The sequence below is a fragment of the Sinocyclocheilus anshuiensis genome, unplaced genomic scaffold (assembly GCF_001515605.1).
Source record: "Sinocyclocheilus anshuiensis isolate Anshui unplaced genomic scaffold, SAMN03320099.WGS_v1.1 scaffold9, whole genome shotgun sequence".
Lineage (NCBI taxonomy): Eukaryota > Metazoa > Chordata > Actinopteri > Cypriniformes > Cyprinidae > Sinocyclocheilus > Sinocyclocheilus anshuiensis.
In genome coordinates, this window is record NW_015540887.1 from 2,468,082 (window position 1) to 2,489,625 (window position 21,544).

General features: G+C 39.4%; 1 protein-coding gene across 6 annotated transcripts in view; it reads left to right on the forward strand.

The window, feature by feature from the left end:
• pard3bb (par-3 family cell polarity regulator beta b) overlaps positions 1-21,544 on the forward strand; it is a 336,571-nt gene that overhangs the window by 229,430 nt on the left and 85,597 nt on the right. For all 6 annotated transcript variants that reach the window (XM_016486505.1, XM_016486504.1, XM_016486507.1 and 3 more), the window contains one exon: positions 1,205-1,430. In XM_016486505.1, the coding sequence (XP_016341991.1) occupies positions 1,205-1,430 (226 nt within the window). The remainder of the gene's footprint in view (positions 1-1,204; positions 1,431-21,544) is intronic.

Below are 21,544 nucleotides of genomic sequence, written 5' to 3' on the forward strand. Positions count from 1 at the left end.
TGTGTGTGTGTGTGTGTGTGTGTGTGTGTGTGTGTGTGTGTGTGTGTGTGTGTCAGTTTAATCTTTATTTTTGTTTTGTTTTTTTAATAATTTTCATTAGGATTGTTAACATAACTAAATTTAAATCGGGCCCTATGGAAGTTTGCTGAGGCCCCCTGGTTGGGAAATACTTTTAAATAATACTAAAACAGAAAATGGTGGTAAAATATTTCATTTTTTAATTTTATTTAACATATTTGATTGTAATTGTAAAGTAATTGTAAATGTAGTTTTCACAATTCTGTGTACCATTTGTCAATGCATGTCTATATATTGGTCACCCTACTTTCTACACATAATATCGGCCATTGAAAACCGTATTGGTCGACTACTATTTGCAAGCTTTCGGTTACAAGCCCAGATCTCTCTTGTCTCTTCCCTCACTAATTTCTTTGTCTTTTCCCTTGTCATATTTTGGCCTGTAAGATACAACTAGCCATCAGTAAATCGCAGTGTACAGGGCTGTCGGGACCTTCCCCTGAGCTACAAGTGGAGGGTTAGTAGGATGGCCGCTGTGAGGCTTATGAAAGACTGATGCTTTTTCGCACGTCTCCTCATCTCTCTTTTAACATGCTCTCTGAGGCAGCCTGGTAAACGTACATCTGCTCCCAGCACCGCCGCTACCATCTGACAAACCTCAGAGCGCAGACACATAATGCAGCCGCGATTGATCGCCACACACAAACAGTGCCCCACAGTGGATAGCCAGTAACAGATGGTTATGTCAGCAGGTTCCTCAGTTACCCAAGCCTCTTTTTTTCACTTTTTCTATCCATATCTGTAATCGTCCTCTTCCTCCCCCTCTCTCTATCCAGTTATCCGCATCCCTTCTTTCTGTTTCCTTCTGATTATGATAATGTGAGCAACTTTTTGATGCTCCAGGGCAGATTAGCTGAAAAAATATCTCAGAAGAGATCTTTTATATTTCCTGAGTCTAACTGAGATATAGGCCATACTAGGACTAGTTTTGAATGTAAATACTGTGTGAATATAGAAATTTGTGAAACCAGTTGAGGTTTTGCTATGCTATTTATACTGTAGTAGATATATTTGTGCTGTTTATGTTATATAAACACAAGAAGAAATGTGTAATGTATATAATTTTAGTTATGCTAGACCACTGTATATTCATCACATTTTATGTTTGCTTGTCGTATTGGAACAGATGAGGGGTCGGACCAGAGCTCTGGACGAGATACTCCAGCCAGCGGCTCCTCCAGACAAGGTGCAGGAGACAATGAGGAGAACAAGAAAGACAAGAAGAAGAAGACCAAAGGCAAGAAGAAAGACAAGTTGAAAAGCAAAGGAAAGGAAAAAGAGAAGAAGAAATCAGAGGAGGTTGGTGATGAGCTGGATAAGAAGACCAAGAAGAAAGGATTCGGGTTGCTAAGGCAAGACCCCAGTTTTTTGTGTTTGTATTTCCTTTTGTCCGTCCCTCTCCTCTTCTTTCTTTGTTGTTTTGTGTCTCTCTTAAAGGGACAGTTCACCGGAAAATGAATTTACTCAAAAACTAGTTTTCTCACCCTTATGTTTTTCCAAACCCGTATGACTTTCTTTCTTCTATGGAACATAAAAGATGTTGTTTTGAAATACGTTCTGTTCACCCTTTTTTCATGCAAATACAATGAATGGAGACAGAAGCTTTTAAGCTTCAAAAAGGCACAAAAGCAGCATAAAAATATAATGAAAGATGTCCATTTGACTGGTACACTATATTTTAAAGTCATTCAATATTTTCTTTTGGTAAATAGACCAAAAGGTTGTTATTCACTCATTATCTTTCCAGTGAGCTGTTAATTGTTGCAACTGGATTGAGTCAGTTTGGTGAATGAGCACTTCAGTTTTATAAATCTTATCAACTGATTCATTCAAGAGATCAGACCTAAAAGAGCTAATTATTCAAGAATCGTATATTGCTACTTCTGTCATGGGCTCTAATAAAAGCTAGGATAAATATCAGTAAATAACTTTCAAAATTTTGAATAACAACATTTATTTTATGGTGTTTTTGAGTCTTGTTTGAAACTTGAAAGCTCCGGTCCCTGTTCATTGTAATTTAATTCAAAGAGTGATTATTGTGCATTCCACTGAAGAAAGAAGCCAGGTTTGGAACGATGTGAGGGTGAGTAAATGATTTTAATTTTCATATGAAGGCTGGTTTGATTAACAGATTCTCCCACACATGTGAAGGTCAGGATGGATGACTGTTGATTTGACGCACATGCTAAACTGCAGTGATGGGTCGCTGGTCGGTCACATGTTGTGAGACGGAATTTTGGCCCGAGCTGCTGTTGGGATGCTCGGTTGGCTCATACTCACGGTTGAAAATGTTTCGGCCCACTTGCGTGTGTGTAACTGACTTCGACCGCTGGTAAACAGAGCAGTCAGCCCCAGCTCCATATGGCACGCCGTCTCAGCGTCACAGCGCTCAATCTCCCCCGTCTTCACACCGCGCCAGTGCCAGGCCTAATTTGCATCACGGTGGGCACCTGTGCCAACCCCTGCCCATCTGCCCGTCGATCGGCCAGCACTGGCTCCGGCACCGGCACCATCAAGACCAGGCGGCTCCATCACAGTGGAGGATGGACCCGCATGAGTGATTCTACAAATCAGAGCATGGACGCCCCGGCAGGCTCCACCTAACGGGCAATTAGCTCTATAATTGTTTTAATTTGGATGACTGCCGGGAAAACTGAAAGGCACACCATGCTGTTACAGCAACACGTGGAATATTCCAGCAGAGAGAGAGAAACAGAAACAGCGGAGTGAGGAAAACAGCCGGGAAACTTGATTCAGCTGGTGTCTTTCTCAAGGTGAACCGTTTTGACTCGTCAGGAAATGCGGGCTACGATACGGCTCTTGCTTCTGTTAATCCCACTGTTTTTCCTCTTCCGTGTGTCTGCCGAGAGTCTGCCAGTGCGCCCACTGCGGCCAGCTCTCCTCCCGCGCCCATGCAATCATTCTAATGTGCACCGTTGTTCTGAGGAGATAAGCGTTTATGTGTTGGCTTGTCGGCGGTTGATGGGGTGAGGGATGTAAAGGTTATTGAATACCACCGTAGTTTTATTTATTTATATTTGGCAGGCAGCAGGGATTAGAGATGTGGGTTCGAGAGCTGTGTGGTGATGCTGCTCGCCACAGAATGTGACACAGCCTTCGCTCAAAACTGATGTAACCTAGAATCTTTTGCCGTGAGATTACCCTGTCACCCTGAGCAGGCCAAATATCCACAGATTAAATGGACTGAAAATGTGTAAAATTCTCCATAAGTCAACTTTTTGAAGGTCCAGGGAATGTGAACACTCTTGCATAGCTGGGGTAACTGATGAGTCCTTGCTTAACATGACCTTTATTGTAAGCTTGTGCATCTACATAAACCCACCCAAATCCCTTTATTCTTTGGGACTGTCAGGGAGTTAACTTGAAGGCCTGTTCATACATTACCAGTCAAAAGTTTGGAATTAAGATTGATTTATTCATTTCTTTATTTTTATAAGCTGTTTCTTATGTATAGGGTAATATTAACAAACAAACAAAAAAAGAAAGAAATTAATGCTCACTTTTATTCAACAAGGATGCAGTAAATTAATCAAAATAGTAAAGATTAAATATATTTTGAATGTTGAAAAGAATTTCTATTTATTTATTTTTTTTACTTCATATTCATCAAAGAATCCTGAAAAAAAAGTATTACAATCTCCACTGGAGTAGACTGGAGTAATGGCTGCTTAAAATGAAGGAATACATTAAATGTGAAAATATATAACAATAGAAAATAGTTCTTTTAATTTGTAATATTTCACAATATTACTGTACAATATTATTTTTACTGTATTTTGATCACATATTAGCATAACTTTTAGCACTTTTTTTGAAATCTTTTTTTTTTTTTGGTCACAACATAATTTTAAAAAGAAACAAAGCATCCCCATTGACTATAGATATTCACGTCCAAACAAATTTCCTTTAAGACAAGTCAGGTTACTCTGTTGCAATTTTGGTGACACCCCCAGGAAGCTTGATTTTTTTTGAAGATGAACTAGAAAGCACCTTGAGACAGTTGTCTCATTTAAACATGGTCCTGAATCAGCTGATTCAGGATGAATAAGCTATAAATTAATTGTTTTCCCAAGAGAATAATCTCTACCAATTGCACATTTGTGTTGTGGCTCCTCTTTTTGTGTTATTTTAGTTGGTTTAACTCTAGGCTACATAGTTCATTTTGATATTGTGCTTTAAGTGGCCTGCTCTTGATAATGTCAAGGGTTTCTCACCTTTGTTCACCTTTTTTTTCTTTTTATCCCTTCACATATTCCTCTCGTGTCCTCATATATATATTTTTTTTTTGAAGCATCTCAAGCATTCTGTAGATTGATAGAAAAATATTGACTGCCCTTTTCAATTAGCATTATGTGTGTTTGGGATGTCTGACCTCAAAGGTTAAGAGCAGGTGAAGTACAGACTAGCTGAGACGCCCCTTGAGAAACATGGCCTCTAACCCCACCGACTGTAAATCTGTGCTTCCAAGTGCTTAAAATGTCTCTCATTGAAAAAACAGTCTTCATTTAGAGCTTTTAAAGGGATTTAAACCTTTATGTTCTTACAGGCATGTTTGCTGTTAATTTACGAACTCCAAAATGAACCAAAGACTGTTTGGAATGAATAAAATGCGCAATTTTCATTTTTGGCTGAACTATTCCTGTAATTCAGGAGAGGCTGAGGGGAGGTATTTCAGTCTGAATTTACCATCAAATGAAGATTTGTTAAACTGAATGTCAGCTATCTTGTTGTAAAGTGAGCCAGTATGGCTACAGACACCATTCGGGTTCTCTGATACTGAACACAAATCTCTTATTTGAGGTCAGAAACCCTACACATTGTCACTGTCTAGATGAAATATTTATTTTCTGACTCAGTTTCCTCCTCTGTTTTCCATCTCAATGTTATATGTGCCTGTTAAATCTTTAGCTGGCCAGTGCGGATAGTATTTTGTTCTTTGCCTGGCTCAGATTCAGTGTTATTGGCCACTATTTAGTGCCCAGTGGGAGTCACTGGCTAGTGTCCATTCTGCTGATAGTGGCAGTGTTGATGTGGTGGTAGCTGTGTCTATGGGTCAGAGCAGTGCTGCAAATCTGGGACATTAAGCCAGGATATGGCCCTGCAGCTCAATGATAAACATATGACAAAAGAGGAAAATCAACCTTTTATGTCTCACTGTTTCTCAGTCCTTAGCATTCAAAGGCCAGATGTTTACATCAAGCCCTTCCTTTCAAAATCTTGTAACAGGTTACTGAGTCATACAATAACACTCTTATTTTCTGTTACATTCTGTTGTTTTAGCACACCCTTTATTAAGTAGCGCATTGTCTCTTAGCATTTTCTGATGCACTGTAAAACCAAAAAATTAACAATAACATGATTTTTTTTTTTTAACATTAATGCTTTATTTTGTATTTTTTATGAAAGCTATATTTAAATTACTGCCATGTTAATGTTGCATTTTAAAAATAATACATAGTTGCCATTACATGTAAAGCTTTTCTTGCCATTTTTCCGCTTGTCATGTGTAGCAATTTTCATACAAGAGAAGCCGGACGTGTAAACAGTTGCTGTGATATAGTAGCTTGAAATATGCTGACTTATTAACAATTTTTTATTTGAGGAATTCTGCTATTAGGTTTGTACTTTTTGGTCCTTTTGATGATTTTACCAAGTGCTTATGTCTACAATGTGAGTTTATGCTCACTTAGAGTATCACATTTTTAGACTTCATTGGAATCACTTGTGAGTTGAGTTCTCTTTGTGTTTCACCATGTTCTATGTGTGTGTACAGCACATTGTTTAGTATTGTTAGAGTGTATAAATACATGTGTTTGTGAAGTTTAGTGGTACATTACTAGTATAGTGTGTTTGTGTGACAAACTGACGATTTAGCACCACAGGAGATCCTTATAGCTTGTGTGTGTGTGACAGAGAGACGGAGTAGCTCTATGGGAGGGTAAGGTATAGCCTCAGGTGGAGGATGGGACCCATTAGGATGTTTTACATCTTGCAGACAGATGGAGGCCCGTGTGGACTGCCAAATGCCCCTCATTCTGCTGCTGTGATACACACAAACACACACACTTAACAACAGATATTACACTGGATAACACACACAGTCCTGTGAAACCTACTGCCGCAAATGTAACCGCACACAGTAATAAGCCACAAGGCTGTGAATTACAGTGATTTTACGCATAGAAATAAGCATGTACCTACATTTTACAGTGTCTTTTTTTCCAAATTTAGAGTTGAAAGTGTCTGCTTTATTTTATTTTATTTTATTTTTACCCATAATATGCAGTAATCTTTTCCTCTGTCCTGAAGTCAGATCTGAGCCATTTCTTCTCAGACACTTCAAATGTCCCTCAGTGAAACTACACAGTTTTGAACACTTCCAGACTTCACTTTTCTTATCAACACAGCTACTTTTTATCAGAAATGAAATATTACATAATTAACCTTAATGTGGAGCAATTCAGCAAAATTGCAGTTCCTCAAAGCCTCTTGGCTTGCATGTAAAACTGTGACCGAACATATGACTGTCTCCCATTAGAGGCGAGGGAGAAATGCAGCTTTCAGCTTTACCTTGTAAGGCAAGAGATTAACAGGATCTTTTAAGTCAGCCATGTTTGATAAACAGTTTTGAAGGCAACGCTGTACCATGTTGAAGAAAAAAAACAACAGTTCAAACCAAACTGAGATGGTCGGCTGGTCTCCCAGCCTGGCTAGACCAGCTAAAACCACCAAACCACCTTTAAGATTTTTTTTTTCAGCAGGATACATGATGATGGATAGCTGAAGGACTGGAGGGGTGCAATTAAAGAGAAAAAAAAAAGAAAAAGTTCCTGTGTGTGTGTAATGATGGTGTTGCTCTCTCTGCGGATGTTTATGTAGTGCAGAGAGAGTGAGAACAAATGTTCACTTCTCCTGCTACTGCCATTAACAGAGACTGCAGCAGGCCCACTCCCTCCGTTCTGTCACCAGCTGTCCTCTTTTCTTTCTCGCTCTTCTGCTTCTCTCCTCTCATTTATCCTCACATCTCTAGGCCATTTTGCCTTCCAGCGAATTCCACCACAGCTGCCATGATAATGGACATTTTCTTTATGAAAAGTTTTTGGTAACACAAATAAGACTTAAAACAAAGCAAAGAAATAGTATTAAAGCAATTTGTGAATCTGTTCAATTGATTAATTTAAACCTGCTTGTTCATAAGAGTTATTAATTTGAACTTTAGGGACTGATTTGTGAATCTGTTCAACTGATTCATAAAAATGAACTAGTTCATAAAAGTTAGTCATCTGTGAATAGAACTTTAGAGACTGATCTGTGCATCTGTTCAACTAATTCTTTACAACACATTGGTCCATAAGAATGATTGATTTGTGGAAATAACTTTTGAGACTGATTCATGAATCTGTTCAATTGATTCATTACAACACATTGGTTCATAAGAATTATGTATTTGTGGAAAGAGCTTTTGAGACAAATTTGTGAATCTCTTCAACTGATTCATTAAAACAAACTCGTTCATAAGAGTATTCAAACCCACCAGCTCATAAGATTATGCATTCACAAATTTGACATCACCGATTGTGCCATTCATTGTTGCGTGTAGCAAGGATGACTCAACTAAAAGAAGCCAAATAGTGATGAAGGAAACTCTGCTATGTACTTTAAGGGTGTGTTCACATGTATTCTTGTTCTTGCGTTTGAAAACAGATAGATGAAATGGTCTTGAGTTAAAGCCTGATAAAGTGTCTTGAAAATACAGTGCTCTTTGCACAAGATGGCGAGAAAATTGAGGCACATTGCTAAGGTCAAAGAAGCCTTAGTGCATGTTTACATTGACCAATAGAAACTCTACGTACACTCTGTGACGTTTCAGATTAACAACTGTAAATGCATGCTTTTCCCGAACCGCAAATAATTGGCATGTTGGTGACCACAGCAAAGTTTTGGCGTCTCTCGGCTGTGAACAAAAACATAATTCCAAACAGTTTAACCCAATAGACCTCACCATTCTTGACTAAAGTAATATTAGTTAACAAAGATTTGTTATGTCTGGCAAATTAACAAAACCATTATTGACGTTGGTGCTGTGTTTTATGCTCAGAAGGCTGCTTCACAAAGCGTGCTCCTGTAATGTTGCCATGTCCACTAATTATAAGCCTATTTGGGCTTGTTGTCTGAGCTTCGCTCATAAAGTGAGCCACTATATGGAGTTAATAAAGTGTACCTCTGTGGGTATTTTTCCAATTATAACGCATTTGGACTTATTTAGGTTCATTTTGGGCTTATTTGGGCTTCTTTTTTGCTGTTTTTTCTAACAAGATCTGGCAAACACATCCCTGATGCATGTTTAAGTGTGTCTTTAAAGGCAGAGTAAGTGATTTCTGGTAGCCAATGTTGATATTTGAAATCACCTAAACAAACACGCCCCTACCCCAAAAGGGTCTTGCCCCTATTTTGATAGCTCCGTCCCACACATACGTACGCAACCCAGGCAACGATTAGTTCTGTGAAACAAAGCAAAACCAATGTTACACCGTGTCTACGGACGTGAGCGGTGCGGCGCAACAAATCCACGACAGAAAACTGCTGCCGGGTTCTATTTATGACGTGCTGACACAAATTTCAAATGGTTTTCAACGGTCGTTTGATCGCGTCCAGTGTAGGCAGACTTTAGCTGTTGTAGACACGGTGTTACTCACCCATAGGTTGTTTGCACATGACGTCACTGATGACGCGCGAAATGCAGCTGGAGGGCAGGAAGTGATTTTGCACTGAACGCGCTCTCCTCCACATCACGAGTAGACACGCCCCTTATTGCTGATTGGCTACAAGTTTGTTTTGCGATTCGGCCCGAATCAGTTTTCTAAAGTGTTTTTGAAAAATCACTCACTCTGCCTTTAACTAGTGGTTTCGTACACACTGCATATAATTTTGGTGAATTCATTTGTAGTTAGTTGTAGAATGCGGTTGCCACTTCTTTAAATCACTGCATGTGTACAAAACAAGACTGATCACTAAATATTGAAGTGACAAAAACATCTTGCTGTACTGTGTAGTTGACTTACAGTATGCATGATAAAAATAGAGCAGGAAAAACATTGTGTGAATATCCCCGAGATGTAACTACTAACAATTCCTTACTAATCTTTCATTTCCCTGCCTTTATTTTAAATAGTCACATATTTTTATTTATTTATCTATCTATTGTCACATTTTTTTGCGTTTTCGTCACAGTCTGCAGCACTGTTGAGTCATATTCATGTTTTACTGTTGTCTTTCAAAGGCACTGTTACACCATGATGATGCTCAGTGAGGTTGACAGGTACATGCTGGCTGCATCCTTAACTCTTCTCTTGTCATATTCATATTTAGCCTGAGGTTGATTTATTGTGTATCTGCATCTGTTTGTAAATCAGTGTTTATTTATATGTGAAAATGTTTGTATGCATGTGTGTGTGTATGTGTGTGTGTGTGTGTGTTTGATCACTGGTGTGTGACCTTTAGTGAGTGTGCTAATGGCCTCTAAAAGCTTCTGAAACAAGTGTCAGAGTCACAGATGGTGCAGCTTACCTCACCCCTTCCTCACAGACCTGCTGACGGAGCGACGGCCCCCCTTGTTCCTCGTCTCTCTCTCTCAATTAACACATTTCCAAATGTCTTTCCTGCTGTGTGTTTGTATGTTTGATCAAGTCAGCAACCAAGTCTGATGCTCATCAGCAAAAAGCCTTTGGATAGGAAGTGACATCACTTCGCCCCGCACAGCAGGGCAGAAGCAGAGACACGTGGTGGTCGATATAGAAGCCCCAAAAACAATTTGGACACTTTAGTTTAGTCACACTTAAAAATGTATGAATGTCAGTTCATTATAAAACAAAATATCAGAACAACTGGCATTTATTAAAAAAAAATAATCATTTCAAGCATAACATTTCACAAAATTATATTTGTTAGGTTTTAAATTAAGAGGAAAAGTACTGTGACATTTTATCTGTCAAACGTAGGTAGATGTTCATAGGTAATGTGATTTAAACTACACATGTTTATGCCTTATTTCAGATGCCTATTTTTTTTTTTTTAATGAATGAAATGACATTTTAAGTGTCGCTTAAGTGTCCAAAAACCTTTAAATGTGAGAAACATTGCGGGTCTTTCTTTATCAGATGTTGGGTGTCTACGATTTAGATCAAGGACCAGCCTCCCTCTCCTAAACCCCAATTTGACTCTCTACTAGGAGTATAAAATGGCTCATGTCAGTCATCAGTGGTGACAGCTGCCCACACCGGCGCCCAGCTCGCCTTTACAAGCGCTGTGATTTGGAGATAGGTTTATTTCTGTGAAAGGGTATGGTCGTCTCAGTCTTCGGTTCACCATGGTAACGGTATCACGGGGAGGTTCATGCGTGTGGTTCGAGTGGAGGTATACAGTAGCTAACTGGCCGCCGCTGTTCTCCCCTCCATCTACATATGAATCACTAAAAGGCCTCTTTAATGGAAGTTCAATCATCTCCCCTTTGATTCCCAAGATGCAATGTTCTGATTAAGATGATTGGATGAATGGAAAATGGCATGAATATGTGATTGGGTCTGTGTGTCCCACCGCTCAATGGGTCTTTTCTTTTTCATTGTCTTTTTTTTTCTTCATCTGTAGCGCCTCTGTGCTAAGGCTCTTGTTCCGACGTATCCTTTTTTTCAATACAGGCCTGTTCCTGCCTTTGATTACATTAAAGAGTGAAGATGTGGCAGGCTTGCTTAGACCAGGCTCTGAAAGGTAACAATCAGCACGAGAATATGGTAGATTTGAGCGGAAATGAATGGGAACAGCTAAATAGGAGCTGCAGGAACAGTGCTTTTCTTTTCTTTCTGGAAGTCGTTTAATAATCATATGCAGCATGTGTGTGCAGTATAGAATATACTGTTTATTTTATGTTTACTGGCTGGTGACAAATAATTCTTATTCTGACCCAATTTGTCTGTGTTTACGGGATGCAGACTGTTCTGATTTTGCGTGTGTGTGTGTAGGGGACGTATCATGAAAAACAGGATTTTCCTCTCTTTCTGCTCTTTTGAATAAGAGTTCACATTTATCATTGATTACATTTAATGACATGTCATTAATTCATGCAATACAATTTCCATCCTAACTGATCCATTGATCAGTATTTCATTCAGATCTGTTGATTTCAGGGTAAATACACTATTGTATAGTTATGAAAAAGTTTGGGGTCAGTAAGAATTTTTTTGTTTTTATAATTATTATTATTCAGCAAGCACACATTAGGCTATGTTCACACTTGGCATCTTTTTTAGAGCTGGCAGTGTCTGTTTTACTATATAATCCTATGGAGTAAACCGTGTTTTTAGAAATGTCCTGAGCGCTTTTTTAAACGCCACTGCCGGTGTCTTTTCTGCATCTCAGAGCGTCTTTTCATGTTGAAAAAAGTTCAACTTTTCTGAAAAAAAAAAAAAAACGCCCTATGTCAAGTGCCTTTTTGACAGCTGACCAATGACAAGCGAATAGCGAAACCTGTCGTTTCCATAACAACAGGAACAACAAGAAAAAATGGATGCATCATCCAACCGGAGCTCCTGGACTGAATTGTTGTAAGCACCATACTGTTTCCTTCCTCGTATAATGCTGTGCACCAACAAACGTCGTTGTGAACCGACATTCTCCTATGCACCACACAGCACTAGGCTACTGTTGCAGCTGTTTTATAGCAACAAAAGACGCCCTTGGCTGCTATTTGTAACCAAAATGCTACCAGATTTTATTTTACTTGTCAGAAAAGAAGTGTGAACGCCCTTAGATTGGTCAAATGTGACTGCAATAACATTATTGACATTACAAAAGATTTCTATTTCAAATAAATGGTGTTCTTTTGAACTTTATATTCATCAGAGAAATAAAGTTGCATCATGGTTTCCAAAGAAACTTTCCTCTAAGATACAAACTGTTGCAGAGTCCAATTTTTCAGTAAATGTCGTCAAAGTATTTTGACATGAAGTAGCTTTTTTTTGGTTTGATATACAGCATCAATATTGACTCCATGGACATCATGAGCAGAAAAGTTCTTCTGAAAATCTCTGTGCCAGTGTCTTTTTTTCCATCTCATCTCTAACTGTAGTCACAGGCTAATTTGCACCTTTCCAAGTGAGAAATTCTCTGAAGTCCATCTTCTCAACAACTCATTTGCAACAGGAGGTTGAAAGCTCTTTGAGGTTGAATATTCCCATAATGCTCCTCAAGTAATCAGAAACATGCAAGCACCTGCCATTTCCTGTTATGTTATGTGTATATGAGGTCAGTTGTCTATGCTAGCTCAGAGAATTTGTACTTGCAGCCTGGATGGTGCCTGTCAAACCCTCTTTAGTTGACTAAATGAAAGAGTTGTCTAGCACCACAGACGTCTGAAGTATTTCCATTATTCTGCTGTATAAACAAAGAGACACTGTACTGAGCACACGACCTCACGGTGTCCTAATGGCCAAGATATGTGAATAAGAGTAAAATCTCAATCCATATCTGAACTCTGTTTTGGTTATTAAACTGGTTTATCACTGAAAATGATGTATATTTTAATTCAGAATAAGCATTAATCTGTTTTATATTAAACAAACCCCAAAGTTTTCATGTTTAAAGGCAGGCAGGCAGAAACTTTATGGCCGCAGATGGTTTTGCATCTGTAGGGGTTAATAGTTCCATATGGGCCGATGATTAGTTAGTCTGTAAATTTGTTGGGTTTAGATGTAGACACAGTGTAACTATTCAACAAGACATAATGGAAGAACCATTAGATCTATGGAGGTCAGGTACCTCATGTGATTCTGCCTAATAGAGTTCTTAAATCAAAAAGTTTGAGAGCAACAAGGTCTTGCGAAATGATCAGAATCTATTATCCTCATTTAATTTCATCATGTTGTTGTGCTTCATTTCTGTAATGCATTTTTTGGTGATTTATGAAGCAGATCGCCATTAAGACAATATAGAGAATGTTTTATATATTTTACAAATCCCAAATGTAGCGAACCCTCTTTTAGCATGTATTGTTGCCTTTTTTGGGTTATTTCCAGTCTCTGCGGACTCGCAGGCTTTCTTTGCTCAGTTTAATGGCTGTGGAAAGTGGGGTGATTATAACTGAGGATGACGGTGTAATTTGAGCCATTATGGTGCTCTGTGGATACTACTAACGATGTACACCGCGAGTGCTAATGAACATGACAGATTACTGTTGCGCTGTGTGTATGATTAGACCTCACGGGTTTTTACCTCCACCTACGGTCCGGATTCAGGCTATAGCATTTGCCATATGCTCAAATTCTGAGTTCATGGAGGGGTTCTGGAATATTTATGAAGCCTTATGATCTAAAGCATTTTTCACCATCGCTGAGTTGTTGGTTTGTGTACTGTGTGGTAACTTTTTTTTCACTACTTTTTTTTTTTGTCTCAGCCATAGTGAGATAAATTGAAGATGCCAACCTCAATATGGACGGTGAAATAATTTCTTATTACAGTTGATTTGGCATGTCAATCAAATGTTGGGGGTAAAATACAATCAACAGGAAATGGAAGTTCTCATATGAATATTTAGAGATAGAGAAAGACTGATATAAAAAATCTGGCCTGTACAGATAAGCCAATAATTAATTTCATGTTAAGTCTGATAACTGTTAAATGGCTGGTGTTAAAATTCTATTCTGTTTTGTCTTAATACATTACATTTGAAAGACTAAATCATTTTACTTTAGTATACTATATTATAAGTGAATTTAGACATCACAACATTTAATGTACAGTATGAAAAGTGGATGTGCTAAAGATTGCATTTGATAGAGTTATTAAATTATTAGTGTTTTAAAGATTAACTTTAATTGAGCATTAGATGATAATCTAGCAGAGGCAATCTAAATTAAAGATATGAGAAACATGCATTCGCAATTAAATATCAAATACCGATGGTCCTGTTAAAATGAAGTGCTTCAATATCAACCAGTACCCAATATGTTACTGATGTCATGCATCACTATTTATAGACTACCAAAAATCCAATTATCTATCTTCAGAACATTTTTGGTGTTGTTGATAATCGGTTTTTAAGTAATGAGCCCTGCTCAATATTTTGAGGGATGTGATGGAGCTCAGAATTCCTGGATTGATGGTCTGAGGAAAATGTCTCCAAGTGAAACCAAACTTCTCCACTTTGGTTTTGTCTGTACACTCAAAAACATAGACAAGAGTGAGGCTAGTCACTGGAGAAAGTATCCTCAGTCACAAATGAAGCACACTGGGAGAAGTTCTTCTGAAGTTCTGAGGACTTGTGGTGACCAAGAGCAGAAGCCAGAGATCTGAGCAGGGGGGAGGCGTTCTGCTCGGCAGTCTGTTCCATTGTTCATCCAACCCTGCTTCCTTCTGCTGCCTGCCACCCCCTGTACGGATCCAGGCAAGTGTTTCCATCACCTCCCTTCTGTCCTCCCTCTGTCTCTCCTCCATACCGTGAGCAGATTGTCTCCGATCAACTCTACGGTTCAAATCTGATGGCCAGAGCCGAACAGCAGTGCCTTTTTAATGTGCGCTAACATTGCCAGCCTCTGACATCCATTTTAATGTGCAGTTGTCCTCCACGACGTTCAGGAGAGACACCATAGAGTCTCTATACATAATTAGCAGGATTCTTGGTTGACGAGGTGCGATGAAGCATCGTTGACGTGATGAAAGCCGATAATGTATTCGTGCGACATGGATGGTGCTATTGCGGTGGGAGGTTTGGCATCAAAAGAACAGGCAGTCGTGCCGAAGACAGCTGGTGCAGATGTATCTGGGATGTCACCACATGGCCATGTTCACGCCTCGGGAAAACAAACCGGCCTTTGGGGTTTTGGCCAAAGATCCTTGACTCGCACGACTTCTGTAATTCAAACCGTCAGTAGCCTCAGACCGTAAGGTCTTCTTGTTGGAGCTAGAAGGTCATATATGCATGTCCTTAGTTTAATACATCTGTCATCTGAAGCACTCAAGCACCCGTAAGAAGACAAAACGGGTCTGAGAGCCATTAGAGGTTAGACAAAGCCAAAAATGGTGGAGTCTAATAAAAGGTGAATAGATGAAAGGAGCAGTTATGTTCCATTGGAGGAAAAGGCACCCGACGCAATTACACCCTGAATGGCCATCATCAGGCAAAGAGGTATTGATTGGCTTCCTCCACCATTACTCACCCCAGATGCTCAAAGCAAATCTCACCCTAGATCTCTCTCGCAAAAAAGGTTAAGCACTTCTTTTGCAAAGGAAGGTGGAAAAAAGAATGACTGGGAGGACAGAGTGAAAGAAAGGGATGGAGAAAGGTGGTCAGAATATAGAACTTCAACTTCCATGTGTTTCCAATCACGTCAAGAGCTGTGTTCCCTGCGATCAATCTCCGGGATGAGTGATCTCTCACACTTCCTCTTGTTGTAGTGGAGAGTTTAGAAAGCCATGGATCAGATCTGGCTTGGAGGGTTCTCTACGCCATGTCCGTGTGGTTTAAGAGTGACAGCCCCTGCCTTTGATCTTTCCAGATGAGGGTGCGCTTACTTGTCCCGCCACAGATCAACACAGGAAATTAACATCAATAATTCTGTTTCATCCCCTGGAAGGATATAGGACAATAAAGCAGCCCATACCTTCGTGCCAGACCAACGGAAAGAACGCAGAGTAGAAGAATGCTCTTAAAAATAGATGTTATAGTCATGGCTTTGAGGGACCTTGTTTATGAAAGACAAGCAGAACCATTTGTATTTAAATCATTTGTAAAGCGATTCTTGGATTGAATTTACCTGTATGAATTATCTAAGAATTGTTTGCAAATGGTTTACACATAAATTCAGTATGCTTGTGTTTTTTAGGCCCATTGAGCTGTGGTGCTTAAATGGGCAATGCGGGTTCTAATCTGGCTTGTGTTGTGTCTGCATCCCATTGCCTGCCTTCTTCCCTATTGTTTACTGTCATCTCTCATTTAGCTACGAAAAATCCTATAAATTATAGTCGCAACAGATCTTTTCATTCATGTTGTGATGTACATCTGAGAAAAATGTGGAACTTTGGACCTTGCTTCTATCTGTCGTTTGTTGATTAAATGGAAGCAGATTTGAACACAAGCTTGAAACTTTTGAGTTTCATTGAGTGACGTTTTGATTAAAAATAAAAATAAGATCAATAACATGCATTTAGAAAATAGATGAATTTTCATTTCTTGCCTACGTTTCATGGACGTGCATCAGAGATACGCACTTTGAATAAGCGGTATGTGGTTTGTGTATTGTTGCTGCCAAAAAGCCCTTTGGTCTGATTGGCGTGTTAATATTCAGATGACTGGAATGGTGACTGATTAAGACACCATGCTGTACTAACAATCAAAAAACTACAGGAATTAATGAATGGTGGCACGCTGTGTATGAGTGCGTGTAATCCAGGTCAAGTCCCAGACTCTCCAGTCTCTTTGTTGTTGTTGTATTTTTTTCCTCTGCTCAGTGCCCTGGGGGTCTTTCTGGCTGTGTGAACACAAGTGGCCCACATTATTGTGTTCGCTGTCAAAAACAGGCATGGAATCTGCTATTGAATTGTAAAATTACTGGAAATTACAGAATCTGCCATAGTGCCTTTGCCGTGGATATTTCAAAAGCATAATAAAACCTTAACAGACATCCTAATTCATAAATTTTTTTCTGTAGTGTTGCACTGATTGTTGCAGCATTGTCAGAGCACTGGCTTTAATTAAGGCTTCTCATATAGAGTAATTGATTGTGATTTAATTATAGAGCCATTGATGAAGATGATTGGAGGAATATGAAAAGAGCAGAATGAGGCCTTTTGTGGTCTGGCTGATGCACACACATCAGTCAAAAGTGGCCCCTGGCATCTGTAACCTCCCCTCTGGGGCCCCAGTGCCACTCAAATGCACAGATACCCCATGGCTATGTTTGCGAGGATGTGAGAACAACAGATTTTCTTGCTTTTTTACTCTTTGCTATTGACGAGCACGTGTGGAACTTCCTATAGTGTGAGTGGTCTCCACCTGTCCCTCATCTAATCCTCGTTCCGTCTTTCTCTTTCAAGCACTCATTATCTGATCTCATTCTGCTCTTTCATTTTTTGTTCTTTTCTTGCTCTTTATCATAATTTTGGCCTTTTTTAGGTTTTTTTTTTTTTTTTTAGGTTTTTGTTCTAGGCTTTTTCAATATATTGGAGGAAATCATGTTGGGAAGAAATAAGGACACGATAGTTCAGATTTGAATCTGTATTACCTGAATGTGGACCAGGGCTCAGCATGGCCCCATAGAAAATGTTTGGGATTGGCAAACCCACTCATGTTTAAATACAGTAGTCATCCTTGAAAATATAATGATGGACATATTCCTAGCCAGAGCGTTTTGGTGTCTCGTGACTATAAACAAGACACAGAAAGTGCAATATTTGGGCCTGTTTTCTGTTTTTGACAAAAGTAATTTTAGCACCTCAAGACATATTAAAGGTTACTGTACTCAAAACGTACCCTCATGTGGATCCAAACCTGTATGACTTTATTTTTTCTGCTGAACACAAAAGAAGATAATTTGAAGAATGTTGATAGTAGGGCTGCATGATAAATCGCATGCGATATTTAACGCACATCTTATCAGTGAAGCCGGTTCTGTAATCAGCGGTAAATCTCCATCACCTGCGGGCTTTCACATTGAGCAGCATTAACTACACAGAGCCGTTGTTCACTGACGAGCTGCGCAAAACCACGTTCATATTCGCGCGATTTTTTGCGCAGCTCCTCAGTGAACAACAGCTCTGTGTAGTTAATGCTGCTCAATGTGAAAGCCCGCATGTGATGGAGATTTACCGCTGATTACAGAACCGGCTTTCTGACAAGATGCGCATTAAATATCGCATACGATTTATCGTGCAGCCCTAGTTGATAGCCAAACAGTTTCAGTTCTCAATGGCTTTCATTGTAATTTTTTTTGTCCATATAATGGAAGTCACTGGGAGCTAATAGTATTCAAAATATCTTCTTTTGATTTCCACAGAAGAAAGTAAGTCATACCGGTTTGGAATGACAAATTATGACACAATTTTTTATTTAATGCCCATGATTGGACTCAAAGAAAGAGTAACATCAATATTTAGCTTCAGTATGTGACACTAACCACTGCATCACAGCTCCAACGTTTTCATTCTGTACTTACTTCCCATTTTCTATTCATCCACTTCCTTCACCCTTTCATGCTGCATTAGTTTTTCCATCACTCCATGTCGTCTCATGTCTCACAGTGTCTCTGCTCTTTGATGAAGATCCTGGCATGGTGGCAGTAGTGATAGCAGAAATTTCACGCTGTTTTTCTTGCTTCTCCGCCTGTGTGTTGACTGAACAGATGGGCTGGCAGTCTTGGATCCCACCTCTCCTCCCTGTGCCCTTTCAACCCCCGCCATCCGCGCACTGGTACCCTGTACCAGGGGTGCCATTATCCCAGAACCTGCCCTGCTCCCCTTACTTTTAAACACTGTTATCCTGCTGGCCTGGAGAGCATGGGCACCAGGAGGCTTTTTCTTGGCCTTTTCTATGTTGGGTACTGAAAGAGAGAAGTTACTTAGATCTATATATATTCTCTCCTACACTGTCAGACAGATTTGGCTTCTTCTAAAATCTAACTCTAGGGCTCAACAGACTGTTGAGATTTTTATTAAACATTATGTTCTTCACCAGCCACCTCTGGCTCTTATATAGGACCTGTGTAAAATGTACCATTAGAATTGTTTTCATAGCCTAGTTTTGTAGTTTCCCCTTTTTCCTGAAAGTTTTACCCACCACAGTGTCATTAGCATCATATCTCCTATGATGTATTGTATTTAATAGCATTGTTTGAAAAATGTTGGAATAAGTTGACCTATTCTTTTGCCTTGTTAAGGCTAATTTCGCAGCTAGCATTTTATGTATCATAGGTGCGTTTACATGGAGCATTGTATTCCGATTGCAGTCGGTTTAAAAGTCCAATCTGAAAAAAAGTATAAACACCTCAATCGGAATAAAAATGGCAACCTATCGGGTTAAGATAGGTGGGATTAACTTTTTTAATCCGTTCAACTATGGGTTAATGATTCACTCATTTTCTCGAATCGCTTCGAATTTAATTGTGAATCGAGTCGAATCGAATCAAATTGAATCGTTCTGAATTTGCAAAAATCTTTCTTGAATCGAATCAAAACCATATGAATCGTGAATCTAATCGATTCACTGTTTACCCAAAGATTCACAGCCCTACGTTCGATAGAAGATGTAAACACTTGATCGGATTGAACTGGAAAGTTTCGCACATGTGCAATGGCATAGAAATGGTGTAATGACTCATGACGCACAGAACGAGCCATTGTTGTTGAACATGATAAATGATTGTTGTGTCGATCTGAAATTTTCTTTCCACTCATCATCTGTGAAGTGGTGCAGGATAACATTGTGCCACACGTGTTTGCTTCTCATCTGCAGACATCTAGTTTTGGACACGGGAACGGCTGTTTTTACTGCTTGAATAATATAAGCATCATTGCACAAAGCTTCGTATGCTTGTCATCTACTAATTAAGACCCAAAATAGATAAATATTAAGTTTGCTTTTTAAAACAAAGAGAAGGAGGATGGTTAGTATGCAAAAACAGCTGGAAACTGATTTGAACATTGTGACAAATAAATGCACACATCCAGGGCCGTCATTAACTGATGCAGGGCCCCCTCGGTCTGCTCGCAATCGAGTTTTAGCATTAGGGTCCCCCTGAGCCCGTTCACGATCGCGTCCATTCGCCGCGGGGCCCGGTGCGACCTCACCAGTTGCACCGCCCAAAGGACGGCCCTGCACACATCAACCGGATCACTTTATTTAGCATTCATGTAAACACTATGTTCGGATTCATCAGTCGGAATTTAATTCCGACATTTTATTCCTGTGAAATTCTCTCCAGAATAAGAATGTCCCTTCCACTAAATTATAAATACCACCGACTCCGACTAGCGATGTCTGTTCCCAAGTTAGGATTTGTCTTTGTGTCTTTTCGCTTGTACTTTATTTCCTGTCCCAACAAAAACTGGTTGCATATGAAGTGGTTTGAAATTATTCAGTTTGAAAGTATCGTTCATGAAACATGCTGTTAAATGAGGTTTTACCATATTAGTTATATATAAAAAAGAAAAACTAGAAAACTGTGTTCATCAAATTGGTTCATTATTGTCTTTAAGGATGTTGTTTGTCAATGAGGAATGTATTTCTTGCTGAGAATATGTTATGCGTGTTAATAGAAGACTTTTTGTTTACCTACGTCTTCATTTCTTCCTGCAATGGAAAGGCTATTTTGGAGGTGTGAATTTTTATATCTGTGTATGAAACAGTCTCTCAGTAGTGCAGCTGGGCGCTTGAGAGAGTGTGTGTATGTGTGTGTTTATGCTAATGAGAGTCTACAGAGGAACACGGCGAGCTGTGTGGCACTGTGTCTGTTCTCCTGTTGAATATTTAGTATTCACTCAGCCGTTTCCTCTAATTACCTGAGAACATGCTAATGAATTCATCAGAATCAGCTGCTAATTGGCCATTTGAACAACCCAGTCTCCTTCAGAAACATGCGTCACTGCCAATCAGAACGCTCCGCTTCATTCAACGGCTCTTTATCATTTATCCATTGTATTGATATGTATGAAGTGTTTTTTGTCTTTTTTTTTTTTCCAAGCCACCTTTTGTTAAAGGCCAGTTTCTTAATAACCTAACACTCATTTGCACTTTTCGGGCATTAACAGCTTGACGTGTCAGGAATGTTCGTTGGCTAAAGTGGATATTTTTCAGGCCAGCTAGAAGGTACTTAGCATTGCTCTGTCCTGATTGGCTCATTCAGTTTCTACAACTGGCACCTATTAAGCTGCTATGGTAACGAAGTCTCATTATTTCAGCGGTGCCCTGTTGGGAATGGCAGACAGTCGGAAAGGTCAAAGTGGTGACATCACTTCAGCCAGAGCTAATCTTATTTGGGTTCTGAATCCCGCTGTAATATGACTTCACTGCCAAAGAAACGGACAGGAAAACAAAAGGAGAGAAATTAATATAAATGTTTGTTTGTCCTTCTTAAAAAAATTGCCTGCTCTCTCATCAGTTTCATAGTTTCCTTTTGCTTATGTGTGTGCGTTTGTTTCCTGTGTGTGTGTGCAAGAGTTCCTGAAAGTGAGTGTGTGTCGGTTTGTGTGTGTCTCGGTGGAATAGAGCATAATGAATATGGAAAGGCAGTAGGGAGAGATAATTAAAGTGGAGACTGCTTTGCTCTGGTCTGCAGGTGTCCTGAAAAACAGCTCCTGTTCACCATCACTCACAAGAAATCAAAACAATCAATGCTTAAAGGGTTAGTTCACCCAAAAATGAAAATTAGGCTGTGTTTTACTCACCCCAGAGGCATCCTAGGTG